This window comes from Littorina saxatilis, linkage group LG7 (genome assembly GCF_037325665.1).
Source record: "Littorina saxatilis isolate snail1 linkage group LG7, US_GU_Lsax_2.0, whole genome shotgun sequence".
In the NCBI taxonomy this organism is placed as follows: domain Eukaryota; kingdom Metazoa; phylum Mollusca; class Gastropoda; order Littorinimorpha; family Littorinidae; genus Littorina; species Littorina saxatilis.
In genome coordinates, this window is record NC_090251.1 from 22,150,689 (window position 1) to 22,175,655 (window position 24,967).

The window sequence follows — 24,967 nt, forward strand, 5'->3', positions numbered from 1 at the left end:
TGCATTTTTTTTTAAACAATAGTAGACCAACATTTCTTCTTGTAAATGGATACAACCAATACAAATTAAACACGTATGAAAATATGTAAAGAGTTAAAATGAATAATAAAACAGAAACTTCTTCTGTAATCTAAACTGTTGATATAATTTGATAACTGAAAGACGAAAATATTTTTTTGAATTGCCTTTAGTTAGGCAGCACAAAGTCCAGGATTGAATTGTAAGACAACTAGAAGACTACTAATCACTCTAAGCTGAAACAACTTTCAAATGTGTCTAATTCTAAGCTAGCCCGAAGAGTAACTACGTACTATGTCTAACTCTAAGCTAAGTCTAAGAATCACTACCCAAGGAGTCTTAATTCTAAGCTGGAAAAAGAATTAAGTGTCTGGGCTTAGAAGGGTTAGTAGCTTTGTCAAAGAAATCTATTTGAACAAAGAACTGTGATGTAAGACCTTACTAAAAAGATCTTTGTGAAAAACCTGGCTTACTAGTTATGTGAATAAAGGTGCATGTATTAATATGAGCTACACATATACAACTATGTCCTTAAAAGCACTGCATCTCCGGAAAAATCTTTCTTTGAGTATTAATTTGGCACATCAAATAATTATTGCGATTGTTAGACCTAAATGAAATTATTATTAAGATTATTACATCTAAATAATGCTGCTCGCACTTCAGCTCATCAGTGAAGAAGTACACATACTTGTACAAAGCCGTCTCACACCATTCGAATAAGAGTCCCACTGACACCATTCGAATAAGAGTCCCACTGACGCTCACATAAGTCTCTTGCGTAGACCACAACACTGTAATGACAAGAACAACATATTTAGTGTTAGCATCTTTTAATTAATCTGAGCAAGAACAACACAGACTAACAAATAGTGTATATCAAAATATATATTGTTTGGATGTAAAAGAATGAGCAAATACTGGCCGCATTGTAAAAAGTCATTACAATTTTGTATTGTTTTTGGATCTGAGTTTAGACAGTTTAGAGGAATATACCAACACGTCTGACAGCTTCAAAAATTCACGAATATTGTAGCTGGCATTAGAGCATCTTGAACTGCGAAGATGCTCTCCTATATGTGTCTGATGCCCAAGCTCTTTCATCACATGCACAGTGTCAACCAGTGTTTCTTTTCAGTCACACCTGTCACCAAACTTGTTTTTTTCTTTCCTTCAAGTTTTTTCAGCATCTTCAGTTTTTGTCTTTTTGCATTCTTATATGTTGGAGCCTCAAAAATATCTTCCTTTTCGCAGTTTTAGACTGTTCAGAACAGGATTTGTTGTCGATGTCTTCGTGTATTAATAACAAGAAAACTAGCTTTTAGTAAACAAAAGAGAAAAAAAAAGGTGTTTCCGATGTCAATGCAAATACTTTGTTTTAACTTAAAAAACAAACAAATTAAGTTTGTTTTTCGATAAGACAGGCGCATGATGATTTTTATTGGCCGGAAATGTGCGAGCTGTGTTCCTTGAATGTCGGAGAAGAGTAACTTTCCTTGTCTGCAAGATCGAGGTTTGTCCTTTTAATTGGTTTGGAGGGCAAAAAAAAAAAGAAAAAAGAATAAAAGTCGAAGGTCGGGAGGAAAAATTAGGGTCGGTCGGGGAATGGAACACATTGCACTTTTCATTTGTTTTTAATTATCGGATTTCGGGTGCAAGAATCCTGTGGCTACAGCTGAGTTTCAATCCCGTCACTTGTCACCACACTGCTGCCGTAGACCAAGTCCTCAATGCTGCTGTGAAGGACATCCAATGTTTCTGGTGCTTCTTCTGCACACTGGCTCACCAGGTTGTTTCTGGAAGCATCCGTCTCTGCTACAAGCTCCCCCACCTCATCGTATTCAGGTGGTGGCGAATTCCGTGGCAAGGTCATAGCCAGGTCTGGCGTACACGCCTCAGACTGAGCCTGCCTCGTGGCTTCTGGTACAGACGGCTCATTCTGGAGAAGACTTTCGCGCTTTTCTGGCCGTACTTCTGGGGATCGCAGTCGATCAGTTTCGGGCTCCGTCGCTAGCTCGGCCTGGAAGGATAGGTGTGACTCAGGGTGTTCCGACAGATTGGACACAGTCTCCGACTCCAGCAGGTCGTCCTCCGTGGTGAGAGTGCCCACCGAGCTGACAGGAGCCTTGGTGCCGCCAAGCACGTCCCCAGGGGCATCTGTCTGGATGCTGTGGTCTGACTCCACCCACCGGATCCTACTGGAATTGCAGACCGTGGGGCCGCCTGGCTGCTGCACGAAGACATGAGGGTTGGAGTTGCTGAGGTTGAAGTTGGGGTTGAAGGCCATGGGCTTGGTGTCGGGCATGACGCCATGTGGGTAGAGAAAAGGGTTGTGGTAGTGGCCGCCAAACGCGTGGCCATGAGGCGGGGAGGTGTACATTCCTCCTTGGGGAGAGTAGAGACCGTGAGGAGCCGAGGCAAACATGGGCGTATTGGTGTGAGGATAGAGGCCTGGGTGGGAGTGCTGGTAGAGGCCAGGGTGGGCGTGGCTGTACGCCCCTCCATGAGCAGAGGCCATAGGGGAGTGCGGCATGAAAACACCTCCGTGGGTGAGCCAGGCGGGCTGGTGGGCAGGGTGGTGGGGGTGGTGGTGGTTGTGCATGTTGTGTTGGTGTGGGTGAACCTTAAGCATGTAGACTGGGGAAGGCTGGTAGCCGTGCAGAGAGTTGGGCCCTCGCCAGGGGAACTCGTGTTGAGCATGGTCTGCAAAGCCCCGATGCGGCTGAGGCACCAGAGCGTAGGCGTTCCTTTCAGCCATTTGGTCTGGCTGCATCAACCTGTCCCTGGGAACAACGTCGGGCGGTGCCATGGACTGGCAGCTGCCGGTGATGGCATGGCCGCCCCTGTCGCACTGCCGACTGTCCTGGGAGTCCGAGCACATCACGGAGCTCACTGCGGACACGCTCAATTCAGATGGTTGCTGCACCACCGGCTGCTGTTGCTGCTGCTGCTGCTGTGCAAAGGCATGGTCTGCAGCAGAGTGCTGGTGGCATGTCATCTGTGCAGCGTGGTTAGCACAAGGGACTCCAGCCTGGCAGGGGAGGGACTGAAGGGTACCGCCTTGACACGCTCCTCCCTGAGGCGTGTTGTAGGCTGTAGCCTGGGAGTGCACCACATGGGAGGGGAAGGTGGAGGTGGTGTGAGGGGCGCTGTTGCAGTGCGAGGGGGTGACGGTGCTCTGAGCCGTGCGCGTGGGCACGTTGGGAACCTGCCCCTGGTCCTGCTCACTGCAGCTCACGGGGTTCTGGACTTCTTCTCCACCTCGAACATTCCTCTCCATGCCCGGTCCTCGCCCAGTGTCTATGACTGGTGTGGGTCTGGACTCTAGACTCGAGTAGACACCGCCAGGTCCGCCGTGCACACAGGGCTGGCTGGCCAATGCACAGTGGGGGGAGCTGTGCTGTAGCGAAGGCGTCATCATCAGCCCCTGAGGGGACTGCGCTGAGTGGAAGGGACACTGTCGACCCATCATGTGCGGGGTGTAGCCTGACGCGCCGTATGCCCCGACAGGACTCGCTTGCGGGGACCCCTGGTACATCCCCACGCATGGGGAGGCGGGGGATGCAACGAGGGTGGGGGTGGCGAGAGAGGAGGGGCAGGAGGAGTAGGTGAGGATGTTGACCAGGCGCGGGTCCGACATGCCCATGGTCCGCTGCACCACGCGGCTCTCCCTGACCGAGTACAGCAGACGCGGCTGGGGGGGCGGGGCCTGCACGGGGCCGCACAGCTCGGGGGGACAGCTGCAGCACTCCGCCTCATTTGACTGCTGGGACGGCTCCCCTTCCTCCCCTCTCTGCTCGCTGTGCCAAGGGCCGGTACCGGACGCGTAGGGGTCCCCCCTGGCTGCCTCCCCTGACTGCTCCCTACGATGGGTGTGACGGTTACGCGTGGCAGGCTCCTTGGCCTGCAACAGAAAGGACTACTGTCACCGCACAGCCAGGGGAGTGGGGGTACCCAGGGTAGGTGCGGGGATCAGGGAAGGGGGTTAATAAGCCTTCTACTTATTCTTCTGCTTTCATGGGCAGAATCTCACACTTTTCTTTGTGTGTGTGTGTGTGTGCGTGTTTATCGCATGAGTAAATGTAGGTTACGCTCATCGAATCGAGTCCCAGCTTAGCAAACAAGAACACTCTTATGACTGACCTTGCAGAGCGTGTTGGGGTCCGAGCTCCCGTTGGCCTGCAGGGGGGTCTCGGCGATGCGCAGCTGGATCTTACGGGGCAGCATGTGGAGGGGACCCGGGGGGACGTACTCCCCGTCCGGCCTGGACACGACTCGCGGCTTCCTCTCCGACACCGGGGTCACCTCGTACGTCTTGGTCGTGCTCCACGGGCACGGCTCATCCCCCTGGGCCATCGCTGGGGGCGGCGTCTGGCACCGCGTGGAGATTGAGGTGAGGTGAGGTGAGGTGAGGTGAGGTGAGGTGAGGTGAGATGAGGTGAGGTGAGTTGGGTGAGGTGAGATGAGGTGAAGAGAGATTAGGTGAGGTTGGGTGAGGTTTGTTTGTTTGTTTGCTTAACGCCCAGCCGACCACGAAGGGCCATATCAGGGCGGTGCTGCTTTGACATATAACGTGCGCCACACACAAGACAGAAGTCGCAGCACAGGCTTCATGTCTCACCCAGTCACATTATTCTGACACCGGACCAACCAGTCCTAGCACTAACCCCATAATGCCAGACGCCAGGCGGAGCAGCCTTAGGTGAGGTAAGTTAGGTGAGGTGAGGTGAGTTTGGGTGAGGTGAGTTAGCTATGGCAGGGCTCCCCACGGACGCCCGTCCTAGAGGATCCCGGTGTAACACGAAATTTTTACTCCACGAAAAATTTACTCCGGAGTAAATATTTCGTACGAAATTCTTACTCCGAGTACACTTTTCGTACGAGAAAAGAACTCCCCAAGGCACGAAAAAATTACTGCCTCCACGAAATTTTTACTCCCCATTTTTACATTTAGTCAAGTTTTGACTAAATGTTTTAACGTAGAGGGGGGAATCGAGACGAGGGTCGTGGTGTATGTGCGTGTGTGTGTGTGTGTGTGTGTGTGTGTGTGTGTGTGTGTGTGTGTGTGTGTGTGTGTGTGTGTGTCTGTCTGTGTGTGTGTGTAGAGCGATTCAGACTAAACTACTGGACCGATCTTTATGAAATTTGACATGAGAGTTCCTGGGTATGAAATCCCCATACGTTTTTTTCATTTTTTTGGATAAATGTCTTTGATGACGTCATATCCGGCTTTTCGTGAAAGTTGAGGCGGCACTGTCACGCCCTCATTTTTCAACCAAATTGGTTGAAATTTTGGTCAAGTAATCTTCGACGAAGCCCGGACTTCGGTATTGCATTTCAGCTTGGTGGCTTAAAAATTGATTAATGACTTTGGTCATTAAAAATCTGAACATTGTAAAAAAAAAAAAAAAAATTATAAAACGATCCAAATTTACGTTCATCTTATTCTCCATCATTTTCTGATTCCAAAAACATATAAATATGTTATGTTTGGATTAAAAACAAGCTCTGAAAATTAAATATATAAAAATTATTATCAAAATTAAATTGTCGAAATCAATTTAAAAACACTTTCATCTTATTCCTTGTCGGTTCCTGATTCCAAAAACATATCGATATGATATGTTTGGATTAACACGCTCAGAAAGTTAAAACAAAGAGAGGTACAGAAAAGCGTGCTATCTTTCTTAGCGCAACTACTACCCCGCTCTTGTCAATTTCACTGCCTTTGCCATGAGCGGTGGACTGACGATGCTACGAGTATACGGTCTTGCTGAAAAATGACATTGCGTTCAGTTTCATTCTGTGAGTTCGACAGCTACTTGACTAAATGTTGTATTTTCGCCTTACGCGACTTGTTTTTACTTCCAGTAAAAAATCTCGTACGCAATAATGGGATGCGGGCGAAGGGATAATGCCAATAAGTGATCTCGCGCACACGAATGTCGCGCGACCCTCCCAGTTCCACCCCTTCCACCACCAAGACTAACACTAACAGGGGACAAGGGAGTAAAAATTTCGTACACTCCTGTCATGGGAAGTTAAATTGCTCGTGTTGGGGTGAAGTAATTTATTCGTTATTTATTCGTCAGGTGAGTAACATTTTTGTACGAAATGTTTACTCGGAATTCACCTGTATTAGGGAGTAATTTTCTCGTGCAATGGGGGAGTGCTTTTTTCGTAAAGGGAGTAACTTTTTCGTACGAAATATTTACTCCGGAGTAAACATCTCGTGGGAGTAATTTTCTCGTGTTGCACCAGAACCCCCACTTTTAATGTTTAGAGGGTCCTACGCGTAGTTTTAGAGGGTCCCAAGAGTCCATGGTCACCAAACCCCCTGTGTTCATATGACGCATTGTTATCACGAATAGTGTGATATATATATGAAGTGTCTTTTTTCATCAGAATATTCGAAGAGGACACTTTAACTATACCTTGTTAAATGGAACACAAACACTCTTTTCCATATCCTTCTGGCGTGAGAATTGGCATTCGTGCTTGCACTATAGTATAATTGACTGATGACTACACTCTAAAAAAGAGTGCCTACAGTACGCACGATAGCGGAAATGTAGTGCGTCCCGGGACCCGCTCTTTATAGGTTTAGTGCGTCCCGAGACCCTCTCAAGGAATTTCTAGTACGTGATTTCGGCTTCTTGTGCGTATAGGACGCAGGGATGCGCACTTTGGGGAGCCCTGGCGAATGTGAGATAAGGCACACAAAAAAATATAGTCTGTTTACGGTAACATAGGCAGAAAAAAAATAGGGTCGGTAGGTCGGGATTTTTTAATTTTATTTCTTTTAAAAAAAACCCCATATTTTTAAGTTATTTTGCCAAAAAAACAAAGACCATTTGTTTTTCTTTTCCCCCAAATGCAAAAAAAAAGTCTAGGGTCGCGCGAAAAAATAGGGTCGGTCGGGATACCGTAAACAGACTATTTTTGTGTATGCCTGTGGAGAGGTGACACGAAATAGGTTAGAATAGATGAGGTAAGCTGAGGTGAGGTTAAATAAAATGAATTGAATTGAACTTTATTTAACAAGGATTAAGATTTAAGGCTACGCCTTTTCTTACATCTGTCCTTGGGACACACAGGTAAGGGGAGGTTGGGTCAGATGACATAATGACGTTGAGTAAGGTAAGATCAGGTGAGGTGAGGTGAAATGACGTCAAGTGAAGTGAGATCGGGTGAGGCCAAGTGGAAGGATGCTCTTATTTCATATTAAAGCCTGGACACATCTGTGTTGGTTTACATGATCGTATGCCCAAGAAGGAAGGTTTAGTGAAAGGCACACACACACACACACACACACACACGCACATGACACACACACACACACACATGACACACACACACATGACACACACACACACACACGCACGCCTGCGCTCATGTGCATTATGTAATTGGACAAACGCACACACACACACGACCACACACACACACAGATCATTCTTTCTTTTAACCGGTGTCACGATTTCATCTTTCGCCTGTGTACATATTTCCCCCTCGATATAATTATATACTCAAGACTGAAATGTTGTTTCCTGGTAAAATTAAGAAGTGAAATTATTTATGGACGAAAAGCATGTCAGTTTCTTGCATGTGAAGAAAATTGGTGGTTAAATGTAATAGATTTCACCCCCAAAATCGATTTATTCGAAAACGTGTACCGTGGTTACGTCCCTTGAGTAAGAAGGGAAACATTTTAAGATGAATCAAATTTCTAAGTTAAATAAAAAAAATTGGTTGGACAAATTTGGCCCCATGAATGTAAGGTACACAAGGTCGCTCATCAGTACTATCGAAGGGTGGTTTTTTGTTCAGTGTAGAGTTTATACTAGATCAACGAGGCCGAGAATCGAAATATCACCACGGCGAAAGATGAAAACGTCACACCGGCTTAGGCTGACCTTAGGCTTAGACTGAGACAGTCGCTTGATGATCTTCCAGAGGACGATGACGGCAACGCTGGACAGCAGACCCCCGGCCACGAGTTTTGCGCAGCGTGAGTTGAGCGTGTCCTGCACGAAAGGCCAGGAGGTGCCCAGCTTCTCTCGCATGCTCTGCGTGAATTCGTTGGTCAGGATATACACATTAGCGCCAGCGCCGATCAGCGGAGCGACCATGCTCTCCGGAATCGACACGTCAGCGGCTCCTGCTGCTGCTCCTGCCTTTGCCGCTGGAATCGCGCCCGTCCCGCCCGCAACCGACCCCTCCGCTGTTCCCGACTCCATTGTGTTTTGAGGTGGGGGTGCTGGTGAAACGCTCCTCGACTGCACACAAGAGCTGCTTGAAGTACGGTTGGCGTTGCGTGTGTCTTTGTACGTGGCGGTTGCGAGCCAATCGAGGTGGTCTTAGAGCATTTCAGGGTGTTCGGCTAGTAGTGAGAGAAATTCAACTGTGCCTGCATGACCCCTGAAGAAGTATCGAGCGAATGTTTGACGTGATTTTCTGTGACGTCATGTTGGCCGTGACGAGGCTGAAGACGATGACGTCAAGATTGCTTTCGTAGTCGATACCAAACACGCGCATTATATTAGACTTGTTCGCGCCAATGGCCAAATGTGTGTGCGCGTTAGCGTGTGTGTGTGTGAGTATTTGTGTGGTTCGCGCACAGGAGCTTGTATCCAACCACCGGTCGATAATTATTTACTCCTGCATGCTTATTATTTACTGCTGCATGCTTACCCTTACTACTACTATTTATTAGTAAATTAGTTGTAGTAAGGAGACTGTATGGAATAAGGAGTAAATATATGGAATAAGGAGTAAATAATGATCGACCGGCTATTGGATACAAGCTCCTGTGGATTTCGCGCAGTGCCAGTATGTGTACATTTGAGAGAGAGAGAGAGAGAGAGAGAGAGAGAGAGAGAGAGAGAGAGAGAGAGAGAGAGATGCATGATTTCCCACACACACACACACACACACATAGACACACACGAACGCACACAAGCACGCACCACACGCACACAAAGTTCAAAAAGCGTTTTTTTACAACATAAAAATGATTTATTGTTGGTTGGCAAACCTTCAGACACAAAACTATTATCTACAGTTTTTACACAAACATACCACAGATAATTGTGATACGTGGACATCAAAACAAAAATACAATTATTAGTAATAAAATACATTTTGTGCTAGTTCTCTTAAAAACAACAACAAACTGCTGCAAGAGAATTTAAGGCCATATAGCCTAATCTTTTCTTGGCTGTTTATGCTTGAGTTTGAGAATAAATACATTGCCAGTGAAAGCAATACCTTCTTTTCCAACGGGAAAATTCATTCTTATCGTATCAATATTCTTATATCTTAACTGCAAGTGCTTGAATTTTGAATTGCAATGATAAAACTATCATCATTGTTTTCTTTTAACACCTGCTAAAGTCCAAATTAATCCTTGATACAGAATGGAAAACCTGTCAGACGAAGCTTCGAGTTCACTGGTTAAAAGCAGCAGTATATCTTATAATAGAGCTTCAAAGCACATATTTACAGACCTAAAGAGGACGAAAGTCGCTTGTTCATTTCAATGCTTGTTTTTCTCTCAGGTGCCAGGAGACTGGTTCCGCATTACGCTCACTTACTCTTGTTGCACGTGTCGCATGCAGTCAAAGCGCCTTCGCCCTGTGTGTGTGTGTGTGTGTGTGTGTGTGTGTGTGTACTTTTAACATTGTACGCTAAGTTTTGCTTAGTGCTTGGGTTCTTGGTGTTATGTCTCAGTTAAATGTATGCTTTGTATGCTTGTTGATTTGTGCTAGTTTATTCTATAATGAATTTGTAAAGCGCCTGGAGCCAATTGATGGGACTCGCGCTATAGAAAAGTTATTTATTATTATTATTATTTTAGTTTCTCAGATATTACAGATTTAAGTTCAAAATCTTACATTCAGATGCAAGAGACATTTCATGACAAATGATTGGATGACAGAGAGATTCCCTGCATAGGTAGGTGGTTAGTAAAGGGACCATCCACAACATTTTTGTTTCGCACAAATGAAATAAAAAACATGGCAATTATAAAAACAAAACTGCGGTTTTGACCAAAAAAAGCTCAATATACGTCAACAAATTATTAGAGAGGCAGGATACGAAATGAGTGTTCAATAGTTTTGAAACGGTAACTTCACTTTTGGGTTTCAATCATAAATAAGCGTTTAAGCAATAGAATTAGTTTGTGACGAAAGCATATGTCATTGAATCGTACACATAACGCATTTATTTCCTCATGAAATTCTTTGTTTTGAATGTTTGTACTCAACCCTTAACAACGAAATACTTCCCAGTGTTTTATTTTTTACTGTTTTATTTTATTTTAGTGATAACAGTATACAAACAAATACTAAACTCTATCGCCAACTCCCCTCCTCCCCTTCATTACCCGCAGTTTGTCACAAGAAAATGAGACTGATAAATATCGATGGACTACACCACTGCAATGTGACAACAATTAGCTGACAGTAAAAGAAGTGAAAGAGTGCACAGGAGATATACACTGCAGGAGATCGTTTTAGTGCCGATACAAAAGTACAGGACAGGAAAAGTATGAAGGGGGGTGAATGTGAAAAGGGGTGGAGGGAAAGGGTGGGGAAGTGGCAGGAAGGCGGAGGGTGGTCGAGACGTTATAAAGCTACGCCCAAGTGAAGATTCGATGCACAATGCAGAAATGTAACAACACTGACGAAAGATTGAACTCCTTTCAACCCTATACCTCACCACAAATAATTAAAAAAAAAGAAATTGTATACCCAACAGTTGCTCCTGACTCTCTTTTGAACCCTTTGTTAAAAAAGGTAGGTCATTGTTAAAAAAGGTAGGTCATTGTTAAAAAAGGTAGGTCATTGCACGGAAATATATTTCATAAAACAAGCTTTGTAAAACTGAAAATACACTGCTAACATACAGCATATTCACACGAACGTCATCAAAATCCTATTACTATTAGGTATACAAATTTGACAGGAATATAAAAACTAAGAGTAGAAGCTTCTACTCACATTTTCGCCCATAGGCCCATAGAGGTAAAGTAGGGGTTGTCACAAAGTACATGTACATTCTCATGAACAATTAAAATATTCTTTAGTTTAAAGATAAGGCACATCTGATGGCATTCAGTTTCTTTATTTTTTATTATGATTTTGTTTGGGGGAGGGGGGGGGACATCTGATGTAGTGCGGTGCGGTTAGGAAAAGAGTAGACTTGGTAGAGAAAAAACCCAGCATACTGCGAATGTGGTACACCTTACGAATCTGTGACCATAATCACAGCGGCGGATCTAAACTATGAACACTGGAAGCATGCAAAGAACACAACAGATCCGAAAACATACATCAAGTGTCGTTCAGGTCGGAAAGCATACATAAGCACAAAAGTGTTAATAATACGTTGGGTCCCAAACTTTGACAAAGAATTTTTGGTACAGACAAACACATTTTCATGCAGACATCAATGTCAAATCATAAAAAATATATATACAATCAAAACAAAAATAATGTAATTTGGGATCGTTGACCTTTGTCATCCAATCGGTGGCATCTTCTGCCACATTGTGACATTCTTTCCGTTCAAATTTCTCCGTAAAAATAGCACCTCTAAGCAATTTTTATCTCAAAATGAATCGATTACAAATGTGAAACGATTACAGATTTTACTTTTTATTTGCTGTAATAACACACATAGGTATGAACGCACGCACTCACGCACGCACGCGTGGACACACACACACACACACACACACACACATACACACACACACACACTCACACACACACACCCATACACACACACACACACCCAGAGCATAAATCTGATGAATACATTCATACAGCTTCAGAATTCTTTGAACAATGAACACGATCGATTTTTGACTTTAGTTTGTACAAGTACTAATCAGAATGACGTAACTTTTACATGTTACAGACATTTTAAAGTATTAAAGATCAAGAAAAATGCACTAAAGAGCTTATCTATATCTATATAATTATACCCTACACTGTTGGCTCTGAAACTTCTTGGTGCCATTCGCATTGTAAAAGAGGCAGAGTGACAAGCATAGAGTAAGTTTTTATATTGCAGAAATAGCATGTAGGGCCTACCCTTAAACCAAGATGGGACTCGGTTTGTGCATTCCCGATGGCACAAGGGTACCTCATTTGTGCTTGTAACAGATGTAGTCTTTTGGTCTTCACCAACGTTGCAACACAAGCATTCAGAGGCCTGCCGTTGTGAGCAGATAATCTGCGAAGTTATAGTGGCTAGAAGTAAGCCTGAAAAGAACTTCCATTCCGGAAAACGAGTGTGAAGAAACAGTGGAGCTACTGCTCTGTCCGCAAGCGAATAGACCGTTTGACTACTTCTTCGAGTGGGTTTAGACATGCATATTCCAAGAAACTTGTCCTTGAAATCCATAGTCTGAGCATGAGATGGTCTGGACTATTCTGTTCTTTCAAGCAAACATTCACCAGAAACTAAAGCTGATAAATATTTTTAAAAAAGAAACCTTTTAAATTACTACTATTATCATTATTATTTTGTTTTTTTGTTTTACGTTGGCATTTTTCCATTTAGCAACCATTGCTGAAAGAGACAGCAATCCTACCGACTACTTGTCCGGTTGAACAAATGAACAAAAAAGCCGAAAGAAAGTGATTCCAGTTTCAGTTTTAGACAAAAAATGGCACAGTTGCATTCTGGAAACTGCTGCAGACCATCAGGATGTCTTCGTGACGTCATCAAATGACTTGTGACATGACGTCAGTGAAGCCCAGGACGGAACTGACGTCACAAATAACACCGTTGTCTTTCCAGTACCAGTTGTTGCCGCAATGGCTCGTAAGGTGTTCTGGTGGGATCCTATCTGGAAAAAACAAAACCCCTCTCTTTTCATTCATGCATTTGACGGTAGCATGGGTTTGAAACCCTAAAATACGCACATGTAAACATATGGAGACACACACACACACACACACACACACACACACACACACACACACACACACACACACACACACACACACACACAGGCATATCATGCAGAAAGACAGACTTTCCTAATCCTACTACTTCTTTTCCCAAGATAATTTCATTTCCTTTGCTCTCACATACATACATATATATATCATATCAAACTTCTACGTTCTTCCATCTCTTGTCAACATAGAACACAACCCGCACAAAGCATCCTTACGGAATACATATGCCACCATCACCATCACACGTACATTCTAAGCTATCCACGTTCTCTTTTTATCCCCTTTATGCATCTTGTGATAACTCACCTGAGTGTTTTGAAGTAGCTACGACAGAGTTACTCCCATTCTTCGTAGTGCCAGCATCGCGTTTATCGCTTTCTGCACACACAACCACAAACAAATCAGATAATTAAATTAAAAAACCCACCAAGTAGATCATGAACAGAGAAAGGATTGGAATTCGGTTTCAGATGCTGGGCTATACGAGGCAAATAAAGCTATGTGAGAATTGAAAACAGATGCACGAAAAGAACAAACACACAGACGGCCAGACAGATCGACGTACGAATTAAAACTAAACATGGAGCATTCACATCAGAGAGATTGGAATGCAGTTTCAAATGTCAAGTTACAAGTGTATAACGTATATGTAACATTCAAACTCATGCACGAGCGGAACACATACACAGGCGGACAAACGGGACGACGAGCATACAGATGGAAAGCCAGAATGACGCATGGGCGGACAGACAGACAAAGACGCAGGCAGACAGATGTCACATTATCATTTCAGAACAAACAAGAGCTTACCTGCCATTTTCTTCTGTAGACAAATTTCCTGAGACGTTTCTTGGACAGCGATCTCTCTGGTACGCCTTCTCGTTTGACTGATCTCTGTAAAACAGACAGAACGACGTCATTCAAACTGGAGCAATGACGTCGGAAAGGTCATCAAGTGGATGACACACGTGCAATATGCATACAATACAATTGTAATAATCTGGGGATGCTACATTCAGATCAATGATGCCACCATGCAGTCTAAACGCACAATTCGTTCAAAACTTCAGTGTCATCACGGTTAACGTGAAACTAACTAACCAATTAATACAAGTTGAGTAAACTCGTCGTCATCTTTGGACAACTTTACTATTGAGAAAGTCCTTGACAATTAGTGATCAAATTGGGGCAAAGTCTGTGTCGGAATGTCTACTTCCTCAGACAGACAGACAGACAGAAGGATGGATAGAAACTAACACCCAGTCAGTCACCCAGACAACAAGCCTGCCAGCTAAAGTGGAACGGACAAAAAGAAAAAACAAGTCGCGTAAGGCGAAAATACAATATTTAGTCAAGTAGCTGTCGAACTCACAGAATGAAACTGAACGCAATGCCATTTTACTCGTAGCATCGTCAGGCCACCGCTCATGGCAAAGGCAGTGAAATTGACAAGAAGAGCGGGGTAGTAGTTGCGCTAAGAAGGATAGCACGCTTTTCTGTACCTCTCTTTGTTTTAACTTTCTGAGCGTGTTTTTAATCCAAACATATCATATCTATATGTTTTTGGAATCAGGAACCGACAAGGAATAAGATGAAAGTGTTTTTAAATTGATTTGGACAATTTAATTTTGATAATAATTTTTATATATTTAATTTTCAGAGCTTGTTTTTAATCCGAATATAACATATTTATATGTTTTTGGAATCAGCAAATGATGAAGAATAAGATAAACGTAAATTTGGATCGTTTTATAAATTTTTATTTTTTTTTTACAATTTTCCGATTTTTAATGACCAAAGTCATCAATTAATTTTTAAGCCACCACGCTGAAATGCAATACCGAAGTCCGAGCTTCGTCGAAGATTACTTGACCAAAATTTGAACCAATTTGGTTGAAAAATGAGGGCGTGACAGTGCCGCCTCAACTTTCACGAAAAGCCGGATATGACGTCATCAAAGACATTTATCAAAAAAATGAAAAAAACGTTCGGGGATTTCATACCCAGGAACTCTCATGTCAAATTTCATAAAGATCGGTCCAGTAGTTTAGTCTGAATCGCTCTACACACACACACACACACACGCACACACGCACGCACACACGCACATACACCACGACCCTCGTTTCGATTCCCCCTCGATGTTAAAATATTTAGTCAAAACTTGACTAAATATAAAAAGAAAAAAAAAGGGAGCTAAAATAACAAAATAAGCTCGCTCTTAAAATATACCATAGGAAGTGACGTCACATCCCAAAAGAAGAGTAAACATTTTCAGATTAATTCACGGGTCAACAATAATGAGATGATTGCCGCCAAAATACTAACCCTCAGCCACTGGTGGTCGAGGCAGTCTGTAGCAGACATGCGCTTCCTCGGGTCCTTGACTAGGAGTTTGGAGATGAAGTCTTTGGCCTCCTTGGAGATGCTGTCGAACTCTTCCGCATTGAAGTCCCACGTTGCTGACGTCACGTTGGATAGCGTCTCCTGCTCCGTGTCTCCCATGAAGGGCGACAACCCAGATAACCTGCAACGCAAAAGATATGACTGGTGAAAATAAAGGAAACAAGTCGCGTAAGGCGAAATTACTACATTTAGTCAAGCTGTGGAACTCACAGAATGAAACTGAACGTAGTCCGCCGCTAGTGCAAAAGGCAGTGAAAGTGACGCGTCTGTTTGGCGCGGCAGCGGTTGCGCTATGCTATAGCACGCTTCACTGTACCTCTCTTCGTTTTAACTTTCTGAGCGTGTTTTTAATCCAAACATATCATATCTATATGTTTTTGGAATCAGGAACCGACAAGGAATAAGATGAAATAGTTTTTAAAACGATTTCGGAAATTTAATTTTAATCATAATTTTTATATTTTTAATTTTCAGAGCTTGTTTTTAATCCAAATATAACATATTTATATATTTTTGGAATCAGAAAATGATGAAGAATAAGATGAACGTAAATTTGGATCGTTTTATACCAAAATTTTTTTTGGACAATTGTCAGATATTTAATGACCAAAGTCATTAATTAATTTTTAAGCCACCAAACTGAAATACAATACCGAAGTCCGGCCTTCGTCGAAGATTGCTTGGCCAAAATTTCAATCAATTTGATTGAAAAATGAGGGTGTGACAGTGCCGCCTCAACTTTTACAAAAAGCCGGATATGACGGAATCAAAGACATTTATCGAAAAAAAGAAAAAAAAAGTCCGGGGATATCATTCCCAGGAACTTTCATGTCAAATTTCATAAAGATCGGTCCAGTAGTTTGGTCTGAATCGCTCTACACACACACACAGACAGACACACACACACATACACCACGACCCTCGTCTCGATTCCCCCTCTATGTTAAAACATTTAGTCAAAACTTGACTAAATGTAAAAAGGAAAAGGAAAAATAATGACAAACAGTGATGAAAAGAGGTTTTGTTTCTGACCCCTTGATTTGTGGAGTGTCAAGTCTGAGATGCTCTCCTTCTGGTGCAGTCATTGTTATCAGACATGAACTAAACACTGAGAAATTACGAGGCACATGTTTGTGTGTAAAAACCAAGACTTGGTAATGTAGCTAATTGCAAAGTAAACACTCGACCAGTACAACGTTGATAACCACTCAGTGCAGCTGTGAAGGACATATCCTGCCCATTTGAAATTCCTCCCCCCCCTTCCCCTCTCCTTGTTTGTGTGTGTGTGTGTGTGTGTGTGTGTGTGTGTGTGTGTGTGTGTGTGTGTGTGTGTGGTGTGTGTGTGTGCGTGCGTGCGCGTTTGTATGTGTGTGTGAGCGTCTCTCTCTCTCTCTCTCTCTCTCTCTCTCTCTCTCTCTCTCTTACACAGACAAACATCTAGCCAGTCAGGCACCCACACAGACACCATTTCAGTTCCATTAGCTTCCAAAAATGTGCACCCATACACATACTACGAAGGTAAAAACATTTACTAGCTCTGCAGGAAATACTGGCCGAATGCCAGAAGCCCACGGTTCTTCCATTCCTTATCGAAGACTAGACTCTATCTATCTGAGCTTAATTCCTTACTTCCCAGCTCATCGGGTTCTGGGAATCCCCCTGAAGAAAACTGCCGGCTTGCCCTTGTCTGAACTCTCCATCACACTGTATATGTAGGTGGAAGGCGTGTGGGTGGGTGGATGTGTGGGGTGGTTGATGTGTTGGGGTGGTGGTGGTGGTGGTGGTGTTTGTGTGTGTGTGTGTGTGTGTGTGTGCGTGTGTGTGTGTGTGTGTGCGTGTGTGTGTGTGTGTGTGTGTGTGTGTGTGTGAGAGAGAGAGAGAGAGAGAGAGAGAGAGAGAGAGAGTGCATGCGTGCGTGCGTGCGTGCGTGTTTATGTGTGTGTTTGTGTGTGTGTGTGTGTGGTTTGGGAATTACTATTGCCTTGTCACACATTTTCACTGCACGAACTTAAAGTACATTTCCTTCGTATGCCAACCTCCCTTTCTCCCCACAACCATACCCCGCCCACTAAGAAACAATTGACCAGCACCTTATCCGCACCCCCCCCCTAACAACACACACACACACAAACACACACGTACACAAACAAATCAACAACAAAAACACACACAAAAACCGCAACGGTATGTCTCTCACAAAAGCTGATACATTTTCATGCTTAAGGTTTGCGAGTAAGAAACTCCAGTGAATGATTCTGAAAATGTTCTTGTATCTATTTCTTCCCTCTGTTTATTAATTGCCAAACCGTGGTACTACGCTGTTGAAAACACGAAACCTAGATCTAGATGATTCACAGCGACCACTCAGTTTCAGTATTTCAAAACACATAACAGAAATTCTTGCCCAACCGATTGTGAGTGAGTCCTTGACAAGTTTGTGCCGTTGGGGCTTGGCCAATTCTGAATGCAGAGAATGTGGCGTGATTTCGGTTCACTTCATGCCAAGGATTCTCTGCTGTGGTTATTGATGATTGAAAAGTCGCCCGAATTCCACCTAACTGCGCAGTTGGTAAGACAGATACATAAACCTCTATGGGTGAGCCTGAGGTTGCGAAACAATGGCTTACGATATATGCAGGACCCGTTGCTGCAATATTTGTATTTTTAGTACAGTATTAGCGTTTGTGTTACTGCTGGTATGACCAAGCCTCTATCTTAGAATAATGTCCAGCGCTGATGTGCATGAGAAGGTTACCAACAGGGTGGGAGCCAGCCGCAGCGTCGGATTGGTTAAAACACAAACAAACCTGAATTTCAACCAATCCCACCCCACGGCTGGTTCCAACCCGGTTGGTCCCCTTCTCATGCACATCAGCCCTGGTTTTCAGCTGTGCGCAATAACTCGCAACTTCGACTGTCAAATGGTGTCTTTACTGTGTGCCTTATATTTTACCAACAGCTTTGAACAAACAAAGAAACAACTGACCAACCAACCAACCAACCAAACAAACGAATGAACATCCTAGTGACAGAAAAAAAAATCATTTGGTGAAAATGATGATTTTTCTTGTCCCACTTCAACAACAGTTGCAAATTTACAGCTTTTAAGTCTAAACAATGGGAACTTTTCTCGATCACGCGAAATGTGTTCATACACACCTTACCTATGCCCTTTAATCGTAGCTGCCAAGCTGGTGATCTCGGATTTAAATCTAGTTTTGTTTAGGTCTATCACAACTGAAACGTAGAAGGTTCTAACAAGCTCATGTCTTTTCACGCTTGTTACGTCAAATGTTGTTAAAAATCGTGATCTCCTTTCAAAAGTTACACATCTTGTCCGGAGAGAAGCCAACAACAGAACAAAACAAACAATGTGCCACCAACATCACAGGTTACGCCAACACAAGCAGACGACACATACAGCACATAGCAGATGACACTTACAGCACATAGCAGACGACTCCTACACTCCACATGTCCGTGGCTGGGGCGATGGGGTCAAAGTTCACCACTTCCGGGGCCACAAACTCTGGTGTTCCGAAGAGCACGCGCAGGTCTTCCCTGGGGTTGTACTTCCGGGCCAAGCCGAAATCGATGATCTTGACGCGGTTACCTTCCCGTGTGACGCACAGAATGTTTTCTGGCTGTAAACAGAAAAATCAGAAAAAAACACCTGAGTGATACAAATAACTTGTTTTGTGTGTGCGCTAACACAGTTGTTATGTTAAAAAGTAAACATTGAGGAAGTCACATACATAAGCTAAACAGTCCAACGACGACAACCTGACCCCCCCCCCCCCCCCCCAGAAAAATTCGATCTGAATGTAACATAAAGGAGAGTTTATCAAAATACAAAGGTCAGTCAAAAACAACAAAAAAACAAACAAACAGATAAACAAACAAACAAACAAAGAGACACATTGGTAAATCATTACAAAAAAAATGTATGCAAAGCCACACATATCATGTGACGTTTAGTATATACAGTTTCAGAGCTCGAGCATTATGACATTCAGTTGCATACAAAAGTGCTGCTCGGAATGCAAAGAAGGATATAGCACAACGCATATTCATGGGTGAAACTGATCAGAATTGAAAATAAGGAAAATGAGGCCGGGGTCTAGGGGCCGCCCAAGCCCTGGTGGGGTGCAGGGCAGGGGCGGATCAGTTCATTTTATGGGGGGGGTTTCCCAAAAGTATATTGTGAAGATATGGGTGTGAAGGCGCGAAGCGCCGAGCCGACGGCGCAAAGCGCCTAGCTTGCTAGGGGGGTCCGGGGGCATGCCCCCCCGGAAAATTTTGAAAAAAAGGATGCAAAATGGTGCAATCTGGTGCATTCTGAGGATGATCATTACCAGTTTCAGGCAGCAGATTTTGTCACTGATTAATACCCCAAAAATTGAAACTCAATGTAAAATAAAGAAATGCACCATAAAAATATTTTTATTTTTTGGCTGTTTTTTTTTCCGGAAACCCCAGAAACCCCCTCCCTTGTTCGCCCCTGCAGGAAGAAAACGAAAAATCAGGCTTTTAAGGGTAAAAGTAGGCCTATCCTGGTATCTCAAACACACAAATTTGCACATTAAACATGGTAACAAATGTCAAGCTGTAGTCCGATAATTCGCGCGCCCAGTGAAACAAAGACTCAGCGATGTCCAGTCACTGTGTTAGGGGAAAAACGAATTGGATCGCCGGCGAAAAAAAAAAAAAAAAAAAAAAAAAAAAAAAAAAAAAAAAATTTTAAGATTTTCAAAATAAGGAATTCCTTATTTGACCAATTTCATTTGGCGGATTTCCGCCCTGAGGCGGAAGAGTTTCACCCATGCATATTGAAACACAGAAGCAGACAATCACCTTGATGTCTAGATGTAAGACCCGCTGATTATGCATGAAGGCCACGCCCTCACATATCTGACGCATGAACATGACGCAAGCCTTCTCCGTCAGGATGAAGTCATCGTTGATGACGCGCTCAAACAGTTCACCGCCCGACACCCTGAAAGCACACACAACAAAACAGTTTATTAGAATCTGCCACGGAATGTAAAATGCATACAATTTTAATCCCAGAGTATCCGGGTTACTACCATACAAAACTGAAGAAAAATGCAGACATTTACTAGGACGGGGACATAGGGGCAGGAAGGGGGTGGCGGGTGGTTGGGGGGTGAGGGTGGTGAGGCGGCAGTTGCGTCTCATGCCATCCAAACCAACCAACCCAATAGCACTTTCTTCCACAATGAACTTTGTACACCAAAGGAATGCCATCAGGGCAGTAAACGTGCTAAGCAACCCCGTAGTTTGTGGTACATGCACTGCCGCGGCTGACTGTGACCTTTGACACTGGAGATAAGAAGAACGGCACGTGCGTCGCGTCACTTTACATGATGAATGTTCCGTTAGTTGCTTCCTCTGGTTACACGTCTTGGAGGCCTTGAATACATACATATACCGGCTGATTAAGATGCTTGATACTGAAGGGGATAATTATATTTAAATTCATGGTGTGGTTAACTTCCTTAGAGTTTAACTTTTTGTGAACGCGAGCAAAAAAACAAAGATCCACTGAGACAGACGTTAAAAGTGAATTTTGATTGAAGTAAAATGAGCTTGTTACGGTACGGCCCATCCCGTGAAACAATATAGTGTTACTTTCATACATTGACTCCACTCTCTGTGTCTCTAGGGACGTTACAAACAACTCTTTATCACTCACTCGCTCACCCGAACACCTACTCGACTAGTACTCTCTCTCTCTCTCTCACTCTCTCTCTCTCTCTCTCTCTTTCTCGAACAGGTTGCAATACTGGCGGAAGAGCATGGCTGTCAGTTTTAGCCATCGGAGTAATTAGGTCAGCAGACTGAGTAGTTTAAGCAACCCCAATCAGCCAACCACATGAACTCACATCCGTATCGAGTTGTCAGCAAAGCACCACGCCGTTTAACCTGACCCTCAAAACATCCTCGGTCAATTTAACTCAGGGACAGGACGTTTGGCTTATTCATCAACTTCATGAAAGCGAAGGTAGTGACGTCATGAGATCTGTCAAACTGAAGGGGGGTAATGTTGATCGGCGACATCCATTCTGCACTGAACTTCCTGCTTGCGTAATGGCGAAAAAAACTTTATTTGAATGACGTCACAATCTGCTAATTTAACTCACTTCAAACGACAAGAGAAAAACAAGTTGAACAGCTTTATTTTTTTTCTCTTGGGCATAAAAGCTTATATGGCGTGTCACTGTAAATGCCATTCGAAAGCCGCCACTTGTTAGTACGAACTACCGCTTCTCTGTCCGCGGCGCGTGTGTGTGTGTGTGTATGGTGTGTATGTGGTGTGTGTGTGTGTGTATGGTGTGTATGTGGTGTGTGTGTGTGTGTGTGGCACAGTGTGCGTGCGTGCGCGCGTCTCGCCCCCCCAGCACACGTCTGGTCTCCTTCACGAAACCATCACGTCTGACTCTGGTCTCTCTCGTTTCAAACAAGTCCAGATGAACGGCCTTTCAAGTTTCTCTAGACAGCCCAAGTCCCAAGCGATTTGCACGCAGGCTCCCTAAATTAATTACAGCTCTAATTTGGTTTGTTTAATGCCTTCGGCAGGAGCCAATGCACGGACGAGAGACAGCTAGGTAAACCAGCAGATGGCCGTTAAAGCAGAAGACGTACCTGGGGAACGCCTGATACACATACACGTTTCTTGCACAGTTTTTCTTGTGTGACGATCACTCTGACATTTTCAGGAGAACATACATGTGCTTACCGTTACCAACTCCCCCTCTCAAGTCCCTCCATTTCAACCCGCGCCACACCTCTTCTCAGTGTTCAACTTGCCCCTACGGTCTCCACCCTTACCTTTATCTTGATGTTCTTACCACACACAAACACACACACACACATATCCTCAATGTACACACAAATACAAATGTGAATGAAATGGACATTTTTGTGCTCGAATGCAAAGGTACATCTCAGGCGATAGAGCAACGGCCAGATTATAGCGACATCAAAGCAACAACCCCCTGTGCCGCCAGGTGAAAGGGAAACAGATCACGAAGCCAGCAGTGCTGCTGAACTTTCCCTACTGGGAGGAAATGGCTGGAGATGGGTTTCGGGAGCGGGGGATCAGGGAAGGGGGCGGGTTGTGGGATAGCAGATCTTAGGAAAGAAGGCAGAAAATATTCCCATAGAGCTTGAATGTGCAGGACTATGATACGGTTGGTTATTGTCTGTTCAACCAATATGGCTATCCGAGACCGATGCAAGTTTTTTTCTTTTCACCGTTCACATGGCAGTCTTCATGCTTAAAACTATTTACATTTAGGTCTATCACTCAACAACAAAAAAGATGGTTATTCTTTCTTTCTTTATTTGGTGTTTAACGTCGTTTTCAACCGTTCAAGGTTATATCGCGACGGGGAAAGATGGGATAGAGCCACTTATTAATTGTTTCTTGTTCACAAAAGCACTAATAAAAAAAATTGCTCCAGGGGCTTGCAACGTAGTACAATATATGACCTTACTGGGAGAATGCAAGTTTCTAGTACAAAGGACTTAACATTTCTTACATACTGCTTGACTAAAATCTTTACAAACATTGACTATATTCTATACAAGAAACACTTAACAAGGGTAAAAGGAGAAACAGAATCCGTTAGTCGCCTCTTACGACATGCTGGGGAGCATCGGGTAAATTCTTCCCCCTAACCCGCGGGAAAGATGGTTATAAAAAGATAATATCTTTCAACATTTGTTACTTAAAATCTCGTTACAAATGAGACACTCAGATGGTGGTCACATGCTTTGTTGACTCGAGAGTATCTAGTTTGGTCCCTCAAGATCATACCTATTCGGAAGCGGACACTGAATCAAATAATCATGGCTCACATCCAGAATTGCAGGAGAATTACCCTCCTGTATATATCTCCCAAGTACACTAACATCAACAGCATTCAGCACTTAAGGGGTTACTTGTGTGTTCAAATCGCGTGAAAGAAACATTACACATTTTGTGCACAGGTTCCTTTAAGCAATATGGACACATCTGTGCAAAGAAAAAAGGGGGTCGACGTATTAACTTTTTTTTTAGAATTTTTTTACTGGGGGTTGTGAAGTACGATTTTGCGAAAAACACTGCGATTTTTAACATGATCCCAACTGACATATTTAGCTCTACAAATAATAAATGAGACATTAGTTTGTGTATATAAATGAATGGAGAGTATAACTTTACCATAAAACGGTACTTATCAACGTGCATTTTCAGAAAATGATCGAGGTTTCTCGAGGGCGTACACATAAAATTATCACTCCTTTAGTAGTAAAAACGTATTTAAAAAAAATTCGCGTGAAAGAAACATTACACATTTTGTGCACAGGTTCCTCTAAGCAATATGGACACATCTGTGCAAAGAAAAAAGGGGGTCGACGTATTAATTTTTTTTTTAGAAATTTTTTACCGGGGGTTGTCAAGTACGATTTTGCGAAAAACACTGCGATTCTTCAGGGGTTACTTGTGTGTTCAAATCGCGTGAAAGAAACATTACACATTTTGTGCACAGGTTCCTTTAAGCAATATGGACACATCTGTGCAAAGAAAAAAAGAGGTTGACGGGTTAACTTTTTTTTTATACTTTTTTTACTGGGGGTTGTCAAGTACGATTTTGCGAAAAACACTGCGATTCTTAACATGATCCCAACTGACATATTTAGCTCTACAAATAATAAATGAGACATTAGTTTGTGTATATAAATGAATGGAGAGTATAACTTTATCATAAAACGGTACTTATCAACGTGCATTTTCAGAAAATGATCGAGGTTTCTCGAGGGCGTACACATAAAATTATCACTCCTTTAATAGTAAAAACGTATTTAAAAAAAATTCGCGTGAAAGAAACATTACACATTTTGTGCACAGGTTCCTCTAAGCAATATGGACACATCTGTGCAAAGAAAAAAGGGGGTCGACGTATTAATTTTTTTTTTAGAAATTTTTTACCGGGGGTTGTCAAGTACGATTTTGCGAAAAACACTGCGATTCTTCAGGGGTTACTTGTGTGTTCAAATCGCGTGAAAGAAACATTACACATTTTGTGCACAGGTTCCTTTAAGCAATATGGACACATCTGTGCAAAGAAAAAAAGAGGTTGACGGGTTAACTTTTTTTTTATACTTTTTTTACTGGGGGTTGTCAAGTACGATTTTGCGAAAAACACTGCGATTCTTAACATGATCCCAACTGACATATTTAGCTCTACAAATAATAAATGAAACATTAGTTTGTGTATATAAATGAATGGAGAGTATAACTTTATCATAAAACGGTACTTATCAACGCGCATTTTCAGAAAATGATCGAGGTTTCTCGAGGGCGTACACATAAAATTATCACTCCTTTAGTAGTAAAAACGTATTTAAAAAAAATTCGCTCGACAGAAACATAACTAAACTTGAACACAGCTAAGTTCACTGTATACATATACAATACCTGTAAACACAAGAGGCGAAGCCTTCAAGGCTCACGTAAGAAATCGACAAACAGTAACACAAACTCAATCACTCCG

The 24,967-nt window shown here is 43.1% G+C and overlaps 2 protein-coding genes across 4 annotated transcripts in view; both read right to left on the reverse strand.

Moving 5' to 3' along the window:
• Positions 1-834: 834 nt before the first annotated feature.
• On the reverse strand, positions 835-8,258 carry LOC138970153 (uncharacterized). Its single transcript, XM_070342640.1, has 3 exons — positions 7,935-8,258; positions 4,162-4,389; positions 835-3,922 (listed from the first exon to the last, which is right to left on the reverse strand). The coding sequence occupies exons 1-3, from the start codon at positions 8,256-8,258 to the stop codon at positions 1,688-1,690; spliced, it is 2,787 nt and encodes a 928-aa protein (XP_070198741.1). The 3' UTR covers positions 835-1,687.
• Positions 8,259-9,013: 755 nt separating this feature from the next.
• The window catches only part of LOC138970929 (myosin light chain kinase, smooth muscle-like), a 181,263-nt gene continuing 165,309 nt past the window's right edge, over positions 9,014-24,967 (reverse strand). For all 3 annotated transcript variants that reach the window (XM_070343512.1, XM_070343511.1, XM_070343510.1), the window contains 6 exons: positions 20,259-20,400; positions 18,849-19,048; positions 15,327-15,525; positions 13,809-13,892; positions 13,305-13,376; positions 9,014-12,883 (listed from right to left, as the gene is read on the reverse strand). In XM_070343512.1, the coding sequence (XP_070199613.1) occupies positions 13,323-13,376; positions 13,809-13,892; positions 15,327-15,525; positions 18,849-19,048; positions 20,259-20,400 (679 nt within the window). In that variant the 3' untranslated portion in view covers positions 9,014-12,883; positions 13,305-13,322. The remainder of the gene's footprint in view (positions 12,884-13,304; positions 13,377-13,808; positions 13,893-15,326; positions 15,526-18,848; positions 19,049-20,258; positions 20,401-24,967) is intronic.

Excerpts from the sequence above, each read along its gene's own strand:
- LOC138970153 (XM_070342640.1), bottom strand. The coding sequence starts at position 8,258 with ATGGAGTCGGGAACAGCGGAGGGGTCGGTTGCGGGCGGGACGGGCGCG. Across the intron at positions 4,390-7,934 it reads TGTCTCAGTCTAAGCCTAAG|ACGCCGCCCCCAGCGATGGC; the intron begins GTCAGCCTAAGC and ends ACGCGGTGCCAG. Across the intron at positions 3,923-4,161 it reads ACCCCAACACGCTCTGCAAG|GCCAAGGAGCCTGCCACGCG; the intron begins GTCAGTCATAAG and ends TTTCTGTTGCAG.